The following is an 11980-nucleotide window of genomic DNA, read 5'->3' as shown; positions in this document are numbered from 1 at the left end:
TGAACACAGCCAAGTCGCTACAAAAGAGCAGAAAGCAATTAGCTTGCTGTCAAAAAAGGTCCCCAGCAGGGGGATATACATCTATATTTATAGATTTATTGAAATGATATTCCATTGAATAAAAACTGTAGAAATTGTGGTATGCCTGCAGCTGATTGGCAGGTTGGCAAAACAAAGGTTTTCTTGCGAAGCAGTGTGGCTGGGCCTCTAGAAGAAAGAAGAAATAATATATTGAGGAACTTGTTTTATTATAATTCAAAGCTTTTATATTTTGTATTAGTGTCTATTATTAAAATGTTCTTTTAAAAGCATCCTCGGAAAACCTGCCTTATCATTTATTTCATTCTGTATTTTTGGTAATTCTAGAAATAGTTAAAAAAAACAAGCTACTAAAATACTAAAAAAAAAAAAAATCAGATATTCTTGTAATATATGGGTTAAATCACAACTATAAAGTAGTCACTTTCTAATGCACAATCAATTTTAACAAATAATTGATGACTTTCTTCATGTGGTTCCTTTTTTATCTTTGCAAATCAAAAGATATCCTACTAAGTTTTAATAAAACCGGTTTAATCTACACAGAATGAGCGCAGTACTTATCCAATCTCGGTGGAAAGGTTGGGTAGCCCACGAGCAGTACAAGAAAGTGATAACAGCCGCCAAGAGGATTCAGGATTACTTCTTTGCCTGGAAACTTAGGTAAGTGCTGCGTGCAGCTACTATATGACTATGGTATGTCAGGATGGCAGTTGATATGTATAAATAAGACAAAAACTCAACTCACCCGGTCATTATAAAAAGCTTGGTTTGAAAAAAGCAACTTATTTGAGATCTCCATAATACATTAGTTTATTCATCCAATAGACAAATAAGAGAAATAAGCAACATCCTGATATGTTAATTTACGGTTTTAGAAGATGTTTAAAATTAAATAAATAAAATTGTTTATATGGAAAATCTGAAATAGTTTATTAAAGTTATATGTTCAGTTCATTGTTTTACTGACAATTCTGGCCAAATATTTAAAAATAAAATAATTCCTATAAAATAAACTTATTAGTTAAAGTTTTCATCAATGTTGTTTTGATGGATTTATAGTTTTGGATTGGATGATTTTTATGAAAAACAGACAAAAAATTGTTGAATATGCTGAAATAAAAGGATTTAGAAATAGGGTTGCTACTTTGTGACAATGACTTAACTTCCGTATCACCATGTGAAAAACAAACGCTTCGAATTTTAAGTGAATATACCTCTGAACAACTTGCATCTATTCTGCGACTGACATTTGACTGACTATGAACAACAGGGTGTCCCGAGCAAACTGTTTTAAACGCTTATTAATCTCTTAACATCTAGGCAATCTTAGAAAATATAAAGATTTGGCTACTTACCGTTTTATGGGTTAAAGGTGAACTGAAGACCAAACGACAAGAAAATATTGGATTTGTGATCTTGAGTAGCATCTTGGGGCCAAGCTTCTGTAGAACTGGCTTTTCAGCAGTTTGCTGCCAAATTTTTTTTTTATTATTTAATAGGAAAACTCAAAATAAAAGAGAATAAAAAACAGGTTACGAGGGACTTGCTGCATCATGTATGACCTCAGCTCTATAAATATTCATGATTTTATTTCTTTAATGAATTTCTTGTTTTATGAGCATCTACTTAACAAATTAGTTTGTCAATACGTTTTTTCTTTCTTATTTTCGTTGTTTATGAAAATTACTATCCTTGTTAATTATATGAATTATCAATTATGAATAAAACTATTGATGATCATATATAAACCATCTTAATTATTTTATATTTTATTCAATACCTACTCATTTTCAATAGATGTTAACAGTGGAATTATCCTAGTTTAATTTACATAAATAGCTTCTTAGTACGTGGGTCCATCTTTTTCTTAAAGGCAGAGTTATTCAATCATTATGATATAAAAATATTTTAATTTTATGTGTAAATTATTTGAAGTACTAACATCCTAGGGCCCTTGACGAAAGGTAGGAGAAGGATTACCCTCTTTTCAATTTTAAATTTAAAATTTTAAAATTTTTTTTGGGAGAGCTGAGCATTTTTTTTTTGAAAAAGACGAATTATCTTGAAAGTGTTGTGTGATTTTAGACTTCTTATTGTGTGCAAGTAACATTGATTCTATAGCAGTCGAAGCCATCAATGTCTGATATTTAAACAAAGTTTTTTATTCAGGTTTGAGTTTATTCAGAAGCGGAGAGCGGCCATTGTTATACAGTCATATCTTAGAGGTAGGTTGCAGGGAGGTATGGAACATAGGGCTGTTTATTACACTAGTCACCAAAGTTTTATAATAACCTCTTATTATTTGTTTGCTTAACAACTTTTGGGACTTTTTTTGAATTTTGACTGATTGGTTTATTAAGTTGATTGTCTAAAAGTTTCAACCATAAATTGTATTCTACAGAAGGGGTATTTTGTATCATTATTGTTGATGTACATCAATTTATAGACGATTGTCGTATCTCTTAAGGCTGCTAAGGGCTGCTAGTATGTCACAAGGAATGCAAAAAATGAATAGTTAAGGGGGGGGGGGGGGGAAGTTTTGACACATTTGCGTAAACCTGGCACCTAGGCTTTATCTTTGGACTGAGAGGATAGGTTATTAGTGATAAAATCATTCTTATATGATGAATTTCACGAAGTTTTAAGATTTTTTGGATAGGCCTCCAGGTTCCGGAGCTCCAGGCCTCCAGGTGGTCTCTGTACAGGTAAAAATGAAAAAAAAAATTTTTTTAAAGTTACAGGTCAACTTATAAAATGAAATATGCATCTTTTTTAATATTATTCACATATTTGAAGAAAAAAGATGCATATTTTGTTTTATAAGTTGATTTGTAACTTAAATTTTTTTTTCTTTTCATTTTTACCTGTACACTGTACAGAGAGCACCTGGAGGCCTGGAGCTCCGGAACCTGGAGGCCTATCTAAAAAATCTTAAAACTTCGTGAAATTCATCATATAAGAATGATTTTATTACTAATAACCTATCCTCTCAGTCCAAAGATAAAGCCTAGGTGCCAGGTTTACGCAAATGTGTCAAATCTTCCCCCCCCCCCCTTAATAATTTATATCCCTAGACCATTATCACCAGTTATGTAGATCAGGAATAAGAATGGAAACGTTACACTTACTGCTATTTTGTACAACCCAAACAATATTAATTATGAACCCTTAATATTTTAAGTCGGCGAATAGCAGAATAAGTTTTACAAAATGTTAGAGTCTTATAAATTACACCGTTTGTATGAAATCATGAAAATATTAATATTTACTAAACACAAATAAAAATGGATAAACTAACATTGTAGAAATCTAATATTAATTTGAATATGCGCATTTAGGAATGTTTGCGCGCGAAGTTGCCGCTGCTTTGCGCGAGGCACGCAGGGTCGAGGCCGAGAGAAGACGCCAGGAGAAACTGGAGGAAGAAAGACAGAGATTGGAGGCTGAGAGAGCCGCCAAAGAAGCTGCAGCAAAGGTAAGAAATTCAGGGATGGGGGGGGGGGGGAATATTGGAGTGTTCATTACACTAGTCCCCAAAGTCTTAAAATAACGCTTTCTTATGCAGTGAATTAGCAACTTTTTGAATGGTTGGTTCTTTAAGTTGATTGTTTAAACGGTTCATCTACTGATTGCCAGGGAGTAAGGGAGAGGACAATGGATCGAATATTCAATCTTTAGGAGTCTCAGACTTTGGGGACTGGCTTAAAGGGAATGTGCAAGAATTTAGCAGTTTCTGACTGAGTTTGGGGACTTGCGCAAGAAATGCCGTTACATGCTATGTTAATTTTGAATATATATAGTTTTGCAGACAGAGAGTAGTTCAAATATAAATACACGGCCCCCCTCCCATACTATATTTCACTCCCTTCATCCCCACCTCCTTTTTAAAAGTAGACGAGAAAGGGAAATGGAGAAGGGAGGTGGGGGAAATAAACAGGATAAAAAGGGGCAGGAAGGCGTGCGGGTCATATACTTGCCAATCCAGCTACACGCCTGCCTGCCCCTTTTTTCCGTGTTTACATCACTTGCCCCCAAATCTCTTTTCTCTTTCCCTGTCATCTGAAGAGATCCAGGGAGATATTTCTAGTAATTAATTACAAAATGGTTATGTCAGTCTGTAATACTGGTAATCTTATTTTCAAATGATTGCTTTTTTTCTTGGAACTTTTTTCTTAGTTTATGGTTTTCTAGATTTAATCAACAATCACCTTACAATTTCCACCATATTTTCGGGATTATTCTGGTTTTCATGGCCTTTCCTCAAAAACTCTTAAATTGAATTAATTGCCCATTGTCCCCTCCCTTACTCCCTGACTGATTGCACTCTACAGAAGGTGTAATTTTGTGTATCATTATTGGGGATTTATATCAATTTATCGGCCATTGTCATATCCCTTTAGATCCCTGTAAGAATTATTACTTTAACACCGGCTGTGATACTAGCCTAGAGAGGCTTCGTATATTCTCTAACTTAACAGTTTTTATTTGCAGGGAGGGAGCGATCATTGATCTGTTTATTGCACTAGAATCCCCAAAAGTTTATTATACGTCTTCTTATTCATTTGCCTAATAACTTTTGGGACTTTTATTGAATTTATTAGGTTGAGTGTTTAAATTTTTCAACCACTAATAGTAATCTACAAAAGGAATGATTTAGAGGGAGTGGATATAAAACGGCGAAATTACAAATTTCGCTATTTTTTACCATTCTCCTTTTTGTAATTTCGCCGTTTTGTAACATTCGCCGTTATGTTTTTCGCCGTTTTGTATCCACTCCTTTTAAAGAATCTTCATTGGGGATGTACATCAATTTAATGGGCTTTGTCTTATCCCTTAAGATCCCTGATATAAAGCTAGCTTCTATTAATCTAGGCTGAAAGAGAGATAGAAGAAGATAACTATGAAAGCTTCCAGGGGCTGGCAGATTTAGATCAAACTGATGCCCAACAAGAAATTGATAAGGTAAACTTATTTAGAAGTGAAGTTTTTAACAAAAATCAAGTTTATAGACATTTCTGTCTTAAGTAGCATAAATAAGACAAAACTTACCGCTCATTATAAGAAGCTTATTCTGAAAGCAGCAACATATTTGAGATCTCCAAATACATCAGTTTTTACATCCAATAGACAAAAAAGAGTAATAAGGAGTATCCTGTTACGTAGGTTTTGTGTGTTTCTTATTAATGATATCTATTTACAAATTGTTTGTTTGACTTTCTCGAGGCCTTTGATAGTCAGTTGAAGATTCTTCTTTCTAATAGAGTATAACCTACTGATTACATTTACATTGTAGGTAATTAAATAAAATTTTGATTATAGATTTCTTTTTTATTTTAGTTGACTGCCCTTGCAGACAAGATAAACTCTGCCATATCTGTAGAAGATAGCACTCAGGAATACATTAATTTTTATTCTATTTCTTTATATTTTATCATTCATTTAAACACGTTAAATTATTTTAAAATGGATAGGTACTGGTTCAAAATGCTTTTAAGTTACAGAACTTACAAGTATACCATCGAACTTATATAATTTTGTATTACGATAAATAACAAACAATTAGACATCACTAAATTAGTCGTCATGCTGTTTTTGTAACAATAAGCCAGCTATATAAATTGCATATATCACAAGAATGTGATTTTCAAGTCTTGATATTTTTTAAACTACATGGTAGAAAATTGAAATTCCTAGACTTTAGACTAAAGGATATTGTTTTATGTCTTGTATATTTTATAGGTAGGTATATTACTAACTATTTGCAAACTCATAAAAATCGAAATAATGTACTTATTTGAATTAGATGGATCTCGATCAACTCTTTAACTTCCTTTCTGTTGAGGTAAAGTATTATATTTCTACAAGCTACATTAAGACAAACTTTAGAAAAGTTTTTAGTTACTCTAAAATTCACATTGTATGTTCGGCAGATAGTCTGTCCAATGGACAGTGTCCATAACGCTTTGGGGGAAATGTGATTTTTTCTGTTGCTATCTCTAAAGGTAAATAATTGCATAAGGTAAACATAAAAATATATGTTTAAGTCTTTCTTGTCTATTAAAATCTATGATTTTATTTTATGTTTTTCCTGGACAAGTAGGTATCTATTAAACGATACAATACATGTGTTATATTCTAATGTAATTTAGAACTAGAATGATATATTACCTATTAGAATTTAAAAAAAAAAATGAAATTTCCTAATTTGAAGGTTTTATATTTTTAGGGTCCCGAGTCAGTAAGATCTGAGTCTAATGGTTCTGTTCATACCGTTCCAGAATCTATAGGTAAGATTATCAGGGATCTGAAGGGATAAGACAATGGCCGATAAATTGATGTACATCCCTAATGTTAGTATACACAATTACTCCTTCTATAGATTACAATAAGTGGTTGAAACGTTTGGACACTCAACTTCATAAACCAACCAATCAAGATCCGTTCAAAAGCTCCAAAGTTGTAGAGTCCAGCTTATTCCAACAACGAAATTAATTCGAAAAAAATCACGATACGTGTTTTCAGCTGTTGTTGGGGGTCAACACTTAGTAGAATTGACGACCTTACATTTGCGCCCCAACTATGATTTTATATTTATTTCGCTTGTTGGCTTTACCTTATTCTTGTGTTGAGCCAACGAATAAGAAAACGTTATTATAGAACTCTGGGGACTAGTGTAATAAACATTATTAAATTACCTAAACAGTATTGATTGATCTTAACTTTTCTCTTTTTCGGCATTTTCACTAAAAGTGACTTGTTGAGCACAAGTAGCCTCCTCCGAACCCCCGCCCCACTAATTTTTTAAAAATTCTTTAGTTTGTCCAATACTAAGTAGTTCTGGTAAGGTTAGGTCATATTTGGCATTAGGTGGCCCTGCAGGGTTTTAGGGTTTTTCAGATAAGGTTCCGAAGAGTTAAATAACACAATGTTAGAAAAAAACTACCATCTTCCCCTTTTTTTCAATTTATAAAAAAAGTAGGTAAGGGGGGTTTCAATGCTTAACAGGTTCTTTGTGGGAAAGCACCTATTTTACGTTTTAATGATTTGTTTTTTTCATAAAAAAAAGTTATAAAAGCATTCAAATTAGGAATATACTAAACTGTTAATGGTGAATAAAAACTTTATTTACATAAAATTCTGTAATATTTTTCTTGTTAAATTATCATTTATTTATAAGTTTGTTTTTCTTTCTACATTGAAAAGGATTTTTAAATAAAAGTGCCAACTTCTTGAAATGTCATCAAATTACTGGATTGTATTTAAAGATAAATAATTAAATAAATGTGAGCATATTTCATGAATACCTCCTAATTTTTTTTTACTTTTTCTTTTTAAATCTAAAATAAAAAATTGGGCAATCAAATTCACTCCCCCTTCATCAAATGGCGTAGCTGCTAGTTATATAATATAAATATAGGGTGAGAGATAGCAGCCCTTCTGACAATTAGATATACTTAATTTATGTAATAGCGGCCTCTAGTGGCAATTTAAATGTTTTTTTTTATATTTTACATCGGTATCTAATATGAGAAATGATTTGTCTTTGTTAAGATCAGCTGTTTTTTATTCATGTTTATTTATGAGAAGCTACCGTGTAAAGGAGAACCTTATCGGTTTAGCTGTTAGCGAGATCCTTGGGCACAAACAAACAAACAAACAAATATACAAATAGATCCTAATACTTTAATATAAGGATTATTGAAGATACTCTATTTATATACCTATTTATAAGGTTCTGGACTGAACGGCCATGATGACATGCAGGATGTCCAGATAACAACTGGAAATATTCTGGATGACCTGGACAGACAGATGACTGATTTACAACAGGTAAGAGTTATCGCATCGTATTGTTAACAGCTTTCCGCGGATATAAAAATATACAATTATAAGATTTTGTTAGCCCCGAGATGCCGAAGTCACGGGCTAACAAAACAATTTTAATTTTAATATGATTGTCCATTTTCATAGTCGTAGAAAACTGGATATAATACGATGCTATACATGATGTTTCAGTATGGTTTAGGACCGTTTCTAAACCAGCGGATGTTAATCGGTTCCGAAGCCATACTGGAAAACATATACTTATATTAATGGTAGTGTCAGTGAGCACAGACCGGTTTAAGGTTAGTTTACAGGATTAGTTTAAGTAGGTTTTAAACCTTACTTAGGGGGTCATTTTTGCGCGCATTTTCCATAAAGTTGTGTTTAACCGGTTAGTCCAATGTGCTTATTAAGTCAAACTGTTCTTAATTATGATGAAATGTTTTTATAGAAAATGACCATAGTTAAGAACAGTTTGACATAATAAGCGCATTTGACTAATCGGTTTCACACAGCTTTAAGGAAAATACGCGTAAAAAAGACCCCTTTCATGAAATTAACATATATGTGTTGCAAAAAAATATCTACGGGGGCGTTTATTACATTAACGATTTCCGTGTATGCAATTGAAAGTTGTATAATAATATATATCTGTACCTTTAATATTCAAAATAATGTGCACTTTTATCTCATATAAGAATGAGAAACATCCAGAAATTTTTAGAATTTGATTCTGTTTAACAACAATCACAGTAGAAATTTCATAAAATTTCGAGGATTTTTTTTAGGCTTTTTACAGATTTTTTTTTCTATATCACATTATTTAATATATTTATAAACCAAATTAAGGGACTACAATTAGAAGAATGTTTAATAAGTGTAAGTTTACATTTTTAAATTTAATAAAATGCTTCAGAATTTTTTAGCTTTATTGTGTTGTTTTTATTAGTAGCGAAGCTACTCTATAATTCACTTTGTCCGTCCGTCCGTCCGTCAGTCAGTCCGTCCGTCCGTAACGCTATGGGGGAAATGGGATTTACTCAGCTCCTATAAAAGATAGAATGCTGAAATTTTTTGACAACATTCCCATCATTAAGGAGCACAATTGACTATAAAACAGCATTGGCGTTCGGACCGATTTTTAGCAGGTTTTAGGCTATTTTTATATTTTTCACATTTTTATCCATATCTTCAGTGTTTATGGTCCGATTTTCAAAATTTTTTCAGTTACAGATATCAAAATTAAATTGTCCGTCGTTTAAAGGAACAACCATGAAGGCCAGAATGCCTTTTTAGCAGGTTTTAGGCTATTTTTATTTTTTTCACATTTTTCTCCATATCTTCAGTGTTTATGGTCCGATTTTCAAAAATTTTTCAGTTATAGATATCAAATTAAATTTCCCGTCTTTTAAAGAAAACTATCATGACGGCCAGACTGCATTTTTAGCAGGTTTTAGGCTGTTTTTTATATATTTAACATTTTTCTCCATATCTTCAGTGTTTATAGTCCGATTTTCAAAATTTTTCAGTTATAGATATCAAAATTAAATTTCCCGTCTTTTAAACAAAATAACCATGACGGCCAGACTGCCTTTTTGGCAGGTTTTAGGCTATTTTTATATATTTAACACTTTTTTCCATATCTTCAGTGTATATGGTACGATTTTCCAAATTTTTAAGTTAAGGATTTAAAAATCAAATTTTTTGTCGTTTTAATAAAACAACCATGACGGCCAGACTGCCTTTTATCAGTTTTTTGGCTATTTTTATATGTTTTACATAATTCCCCATATCTTTGTTTATTTTGATGCAATTTTCAAACTTTTATGGGATATCAGTATCAAAATAATTTTTCCCATTGTTAATTTAATTTTTTTAATATAATTTACTTTGACCATCGTCATCATGCAAAATAAAACAAGGTTTCATGTCTATTTTATCCAATAAATCTATTCTTGATTTTAGTAAAAACCTTTTAAATCTACCTGTACGTATTCCCATCGACGATTTTTTGTGCTTCGCTACTTATGGATGTTGTCATCCTTGTTTCTTAATTACTTACTTTATATTTTAAATGAGTTTTTCTTCAAGTCCACTTTTTAAAAGCGAAGTATTTAATTCTTTAATTAGGGTCCGAACGCCCGTAACGGTAAGCCCTTTTTCGATATTTTAGAAATCTTAAAAGTTGTTTTTTCGATTTCAAACTTAGCATGGTGATTCCTGTAGTATTTTGAAAGCATAGAAACTCTAATCGTGACCAGAAAGTTCGTGTGTTTCTTTAGGACATGTTTATTGTTAGCTTTTTAACAACAAATTTCAATGAGAGATAATTATCCGATTGAGCTAATTCTTGAAATACTAATTCCTAGGACACCAAAATAAAATTTTATAAGCAAACGTTCGTTTGTCCTACCATTTGCTTTTATGGATGTTGTCATCCTTGTTTACTCAAAGGCTTTTTCCTTAGATACTTTTAAAATAACCATTGCAACCGACATTTTTAATTAAAATAATTTATAACTCTTTCAATAATAATAAGTTTTTTTCTCAATAGATTATTTTAATCTACTTTCTATCATTTGCAATAAATATAGAAGGAAAAAAAACAATGTTTTTGTCTGTTTAGTAATTGCTTTTTTTCTCCTAATTTTGGAATATTTCTTTGATTGCTATATGTGTGAGATAGGAATATTTTTATAACATTTTCATTTAAAATTGGTGAGTCGGTCGGTAATACTCACTTTTCAATTAAGTCACAACAACCTGTCTAATTTAAAAAGGAATTGATTCAATCAAAAGCTTTAGTATTATTCTAACTGAACTATTTATGGCTGTTTAATTATAATATTATATTGGTTTGTCCATAGCCACCGCTGGGGAAAGGCGGTGGAGGTAATAAAGTAGCTTAAACCACCTCAAGAAAAGGATTCCTTTAATAGTAATACCTATTCAGACCAGCAGTTTTCGAGATCTTTAACTTGATAGGACGTCTAGTAAGTTATTTAATTTGCCAATACTTATTGTACAATTACATATTGTGAGTGGAGACACGGATTTTTCTCCACAACAAGGTACCCAAACTAAAACTTTGGGGACTAATGTAATTATTTTATTAGGAGATGGATCGTTACAGCATACAAGAGAGTATTGTGAGTGGAGACACAGATGTTTCTCCACAATCAGGTACTACCCTTTAAATTAGAATAAACTAAAAGGGGGTCATTTTTTCGCGTATTATCCATAAAGTTGTGTGTTAACATTTAGTCAAATACGCTTAACAAGTCAAAATGTTCTAATAAGAGCAGTTGACTCAAAGTTACAGCCAACTTTACAGAAATACGCGAAAAAAATTACCCCCTGTATTTTTTTATTTGTTTATTTTAAATTGCTATTTGTTTTGGGTTATTTTCTGATCTACTAGAATGATTGGGTATAGTCCCTTTCGTAACATAGCACCTTATGGGAGCGATTCTTCGTATTTTTCACAGTAGCTTTTCTCCTTTTTTTAGCCCCTGCGGGGGGCTCTAACCCTGCGGGGCCAATGGCCTAAACCTGTGGGGCAAACATCTAACCCAATATAACCTAACCTAACCTAAAATAATCTATAAAAAGCCATTTTGAAAATACGACGAATCGCCCCTAATGGGGCGATGTTACGCAAAGGGACTATTCCCGAATGATTATTAGGTAGAATGATTCTGCACTAGTACCCAAAGTCTAAAAAAAAGTAAATTAAGAAAAGCTGGGTTGATTCTAGTAGTTCAAGAGAGCCAAGAAAAATGATTTTCTGATGACCTTCCCCTATATCCTTGGCATTTTAAAAGAATTATTTTAACAATATAACGAAAATGACAGCTTTGACAACTTATAATTAATGCCAAATGAAGAATAAAGATTACTGAATAACTTTTGTGATATAATTAAATTCTTTTAAGCTTGACGTATTGTTGTGTTAAAAAGGGAAATGTCAACAGTTTAGTCTAATTGAGGGATTTTAAGGATTTATGTCTGGAAAAAGATTTTTCTCCCAATTAACATTAATAGGACAAACTTATCTTAACTGATCTAAAGCTAATACAAAATAAGGCCAAAGTAGTTTATGAAAATAGTGACA

General features: G+C 32.0%; 1 protein-coding gene across 1 annotated transcript in view; it reads left to right on the top strand.

Annotated features, from left to right (window-relative positions):
* The first annotated feature begins 135 nt into the window (after positions 1 to 135).
* The window catches only part of LOC145331772 (uncharacterized), a 39160-nt gene continuing 27315 nt past the window's right edge, over positions 136 to 11980 (top strand). The window contains exons 1-11 of the mRNA XM_080176610.1: positions 136 to 236; positions 586 to 702; positions 2212 to 2267; positions 3381 to 3517; positions 4915 to 5004; positions 5380 to 5436; positions 5846 to 5884; positions 6269 to 6329; positions 7775 to 7872; positions 8716 to 8745; positions 10983 to 11049. Of these exons, the coding sequence (XP_080032736.1) occupies positions 142 to 236; positions 586 to 702; positions 2212 to 2267; positions 3381 to 3517; positions 4915 to 5004; positions 5380 to 5436; positions 5846 to 5884; positions 6269 to 6329; positions 7775 to 7872; positions 8716 to 8745; positions 10983 to 11049 (847 nt within the window). The 5' untranslated portion in view covers positions 136 to 141. The remainder of the gene's footprint in view (positions 237 to 585; positions 703 to 2211; positions 2268 to 3380; positions 3518 to 4914; positions 5005 to 5379; positions 5437 to 5845; positions 5885 to 6268; positions 6330 to 7774; positions 7873 to 8715; positions 8746 to 10982; positions 11050 to 11980) is intronic.

The sequence above is a fragment of the Acartia tonsa genome, chromosome 11 (genome assembly GCF_053477335.1).
Source record: "Acartia tonsa isolate MP-2025a chromosome 11, ASM5347733v1, whole genome shotgun sequence".
Lineage (NCBI taxonomy): Eukaryota > Metazoa > Arthropoda > Copepoda > Calanoida > Acartiidae > Acartia > Acartia tonsa.
Note: the sequence above shows the minus strand (reverse complement) of the source record. Positions and strands in the feature narration are given on the sequence as shown.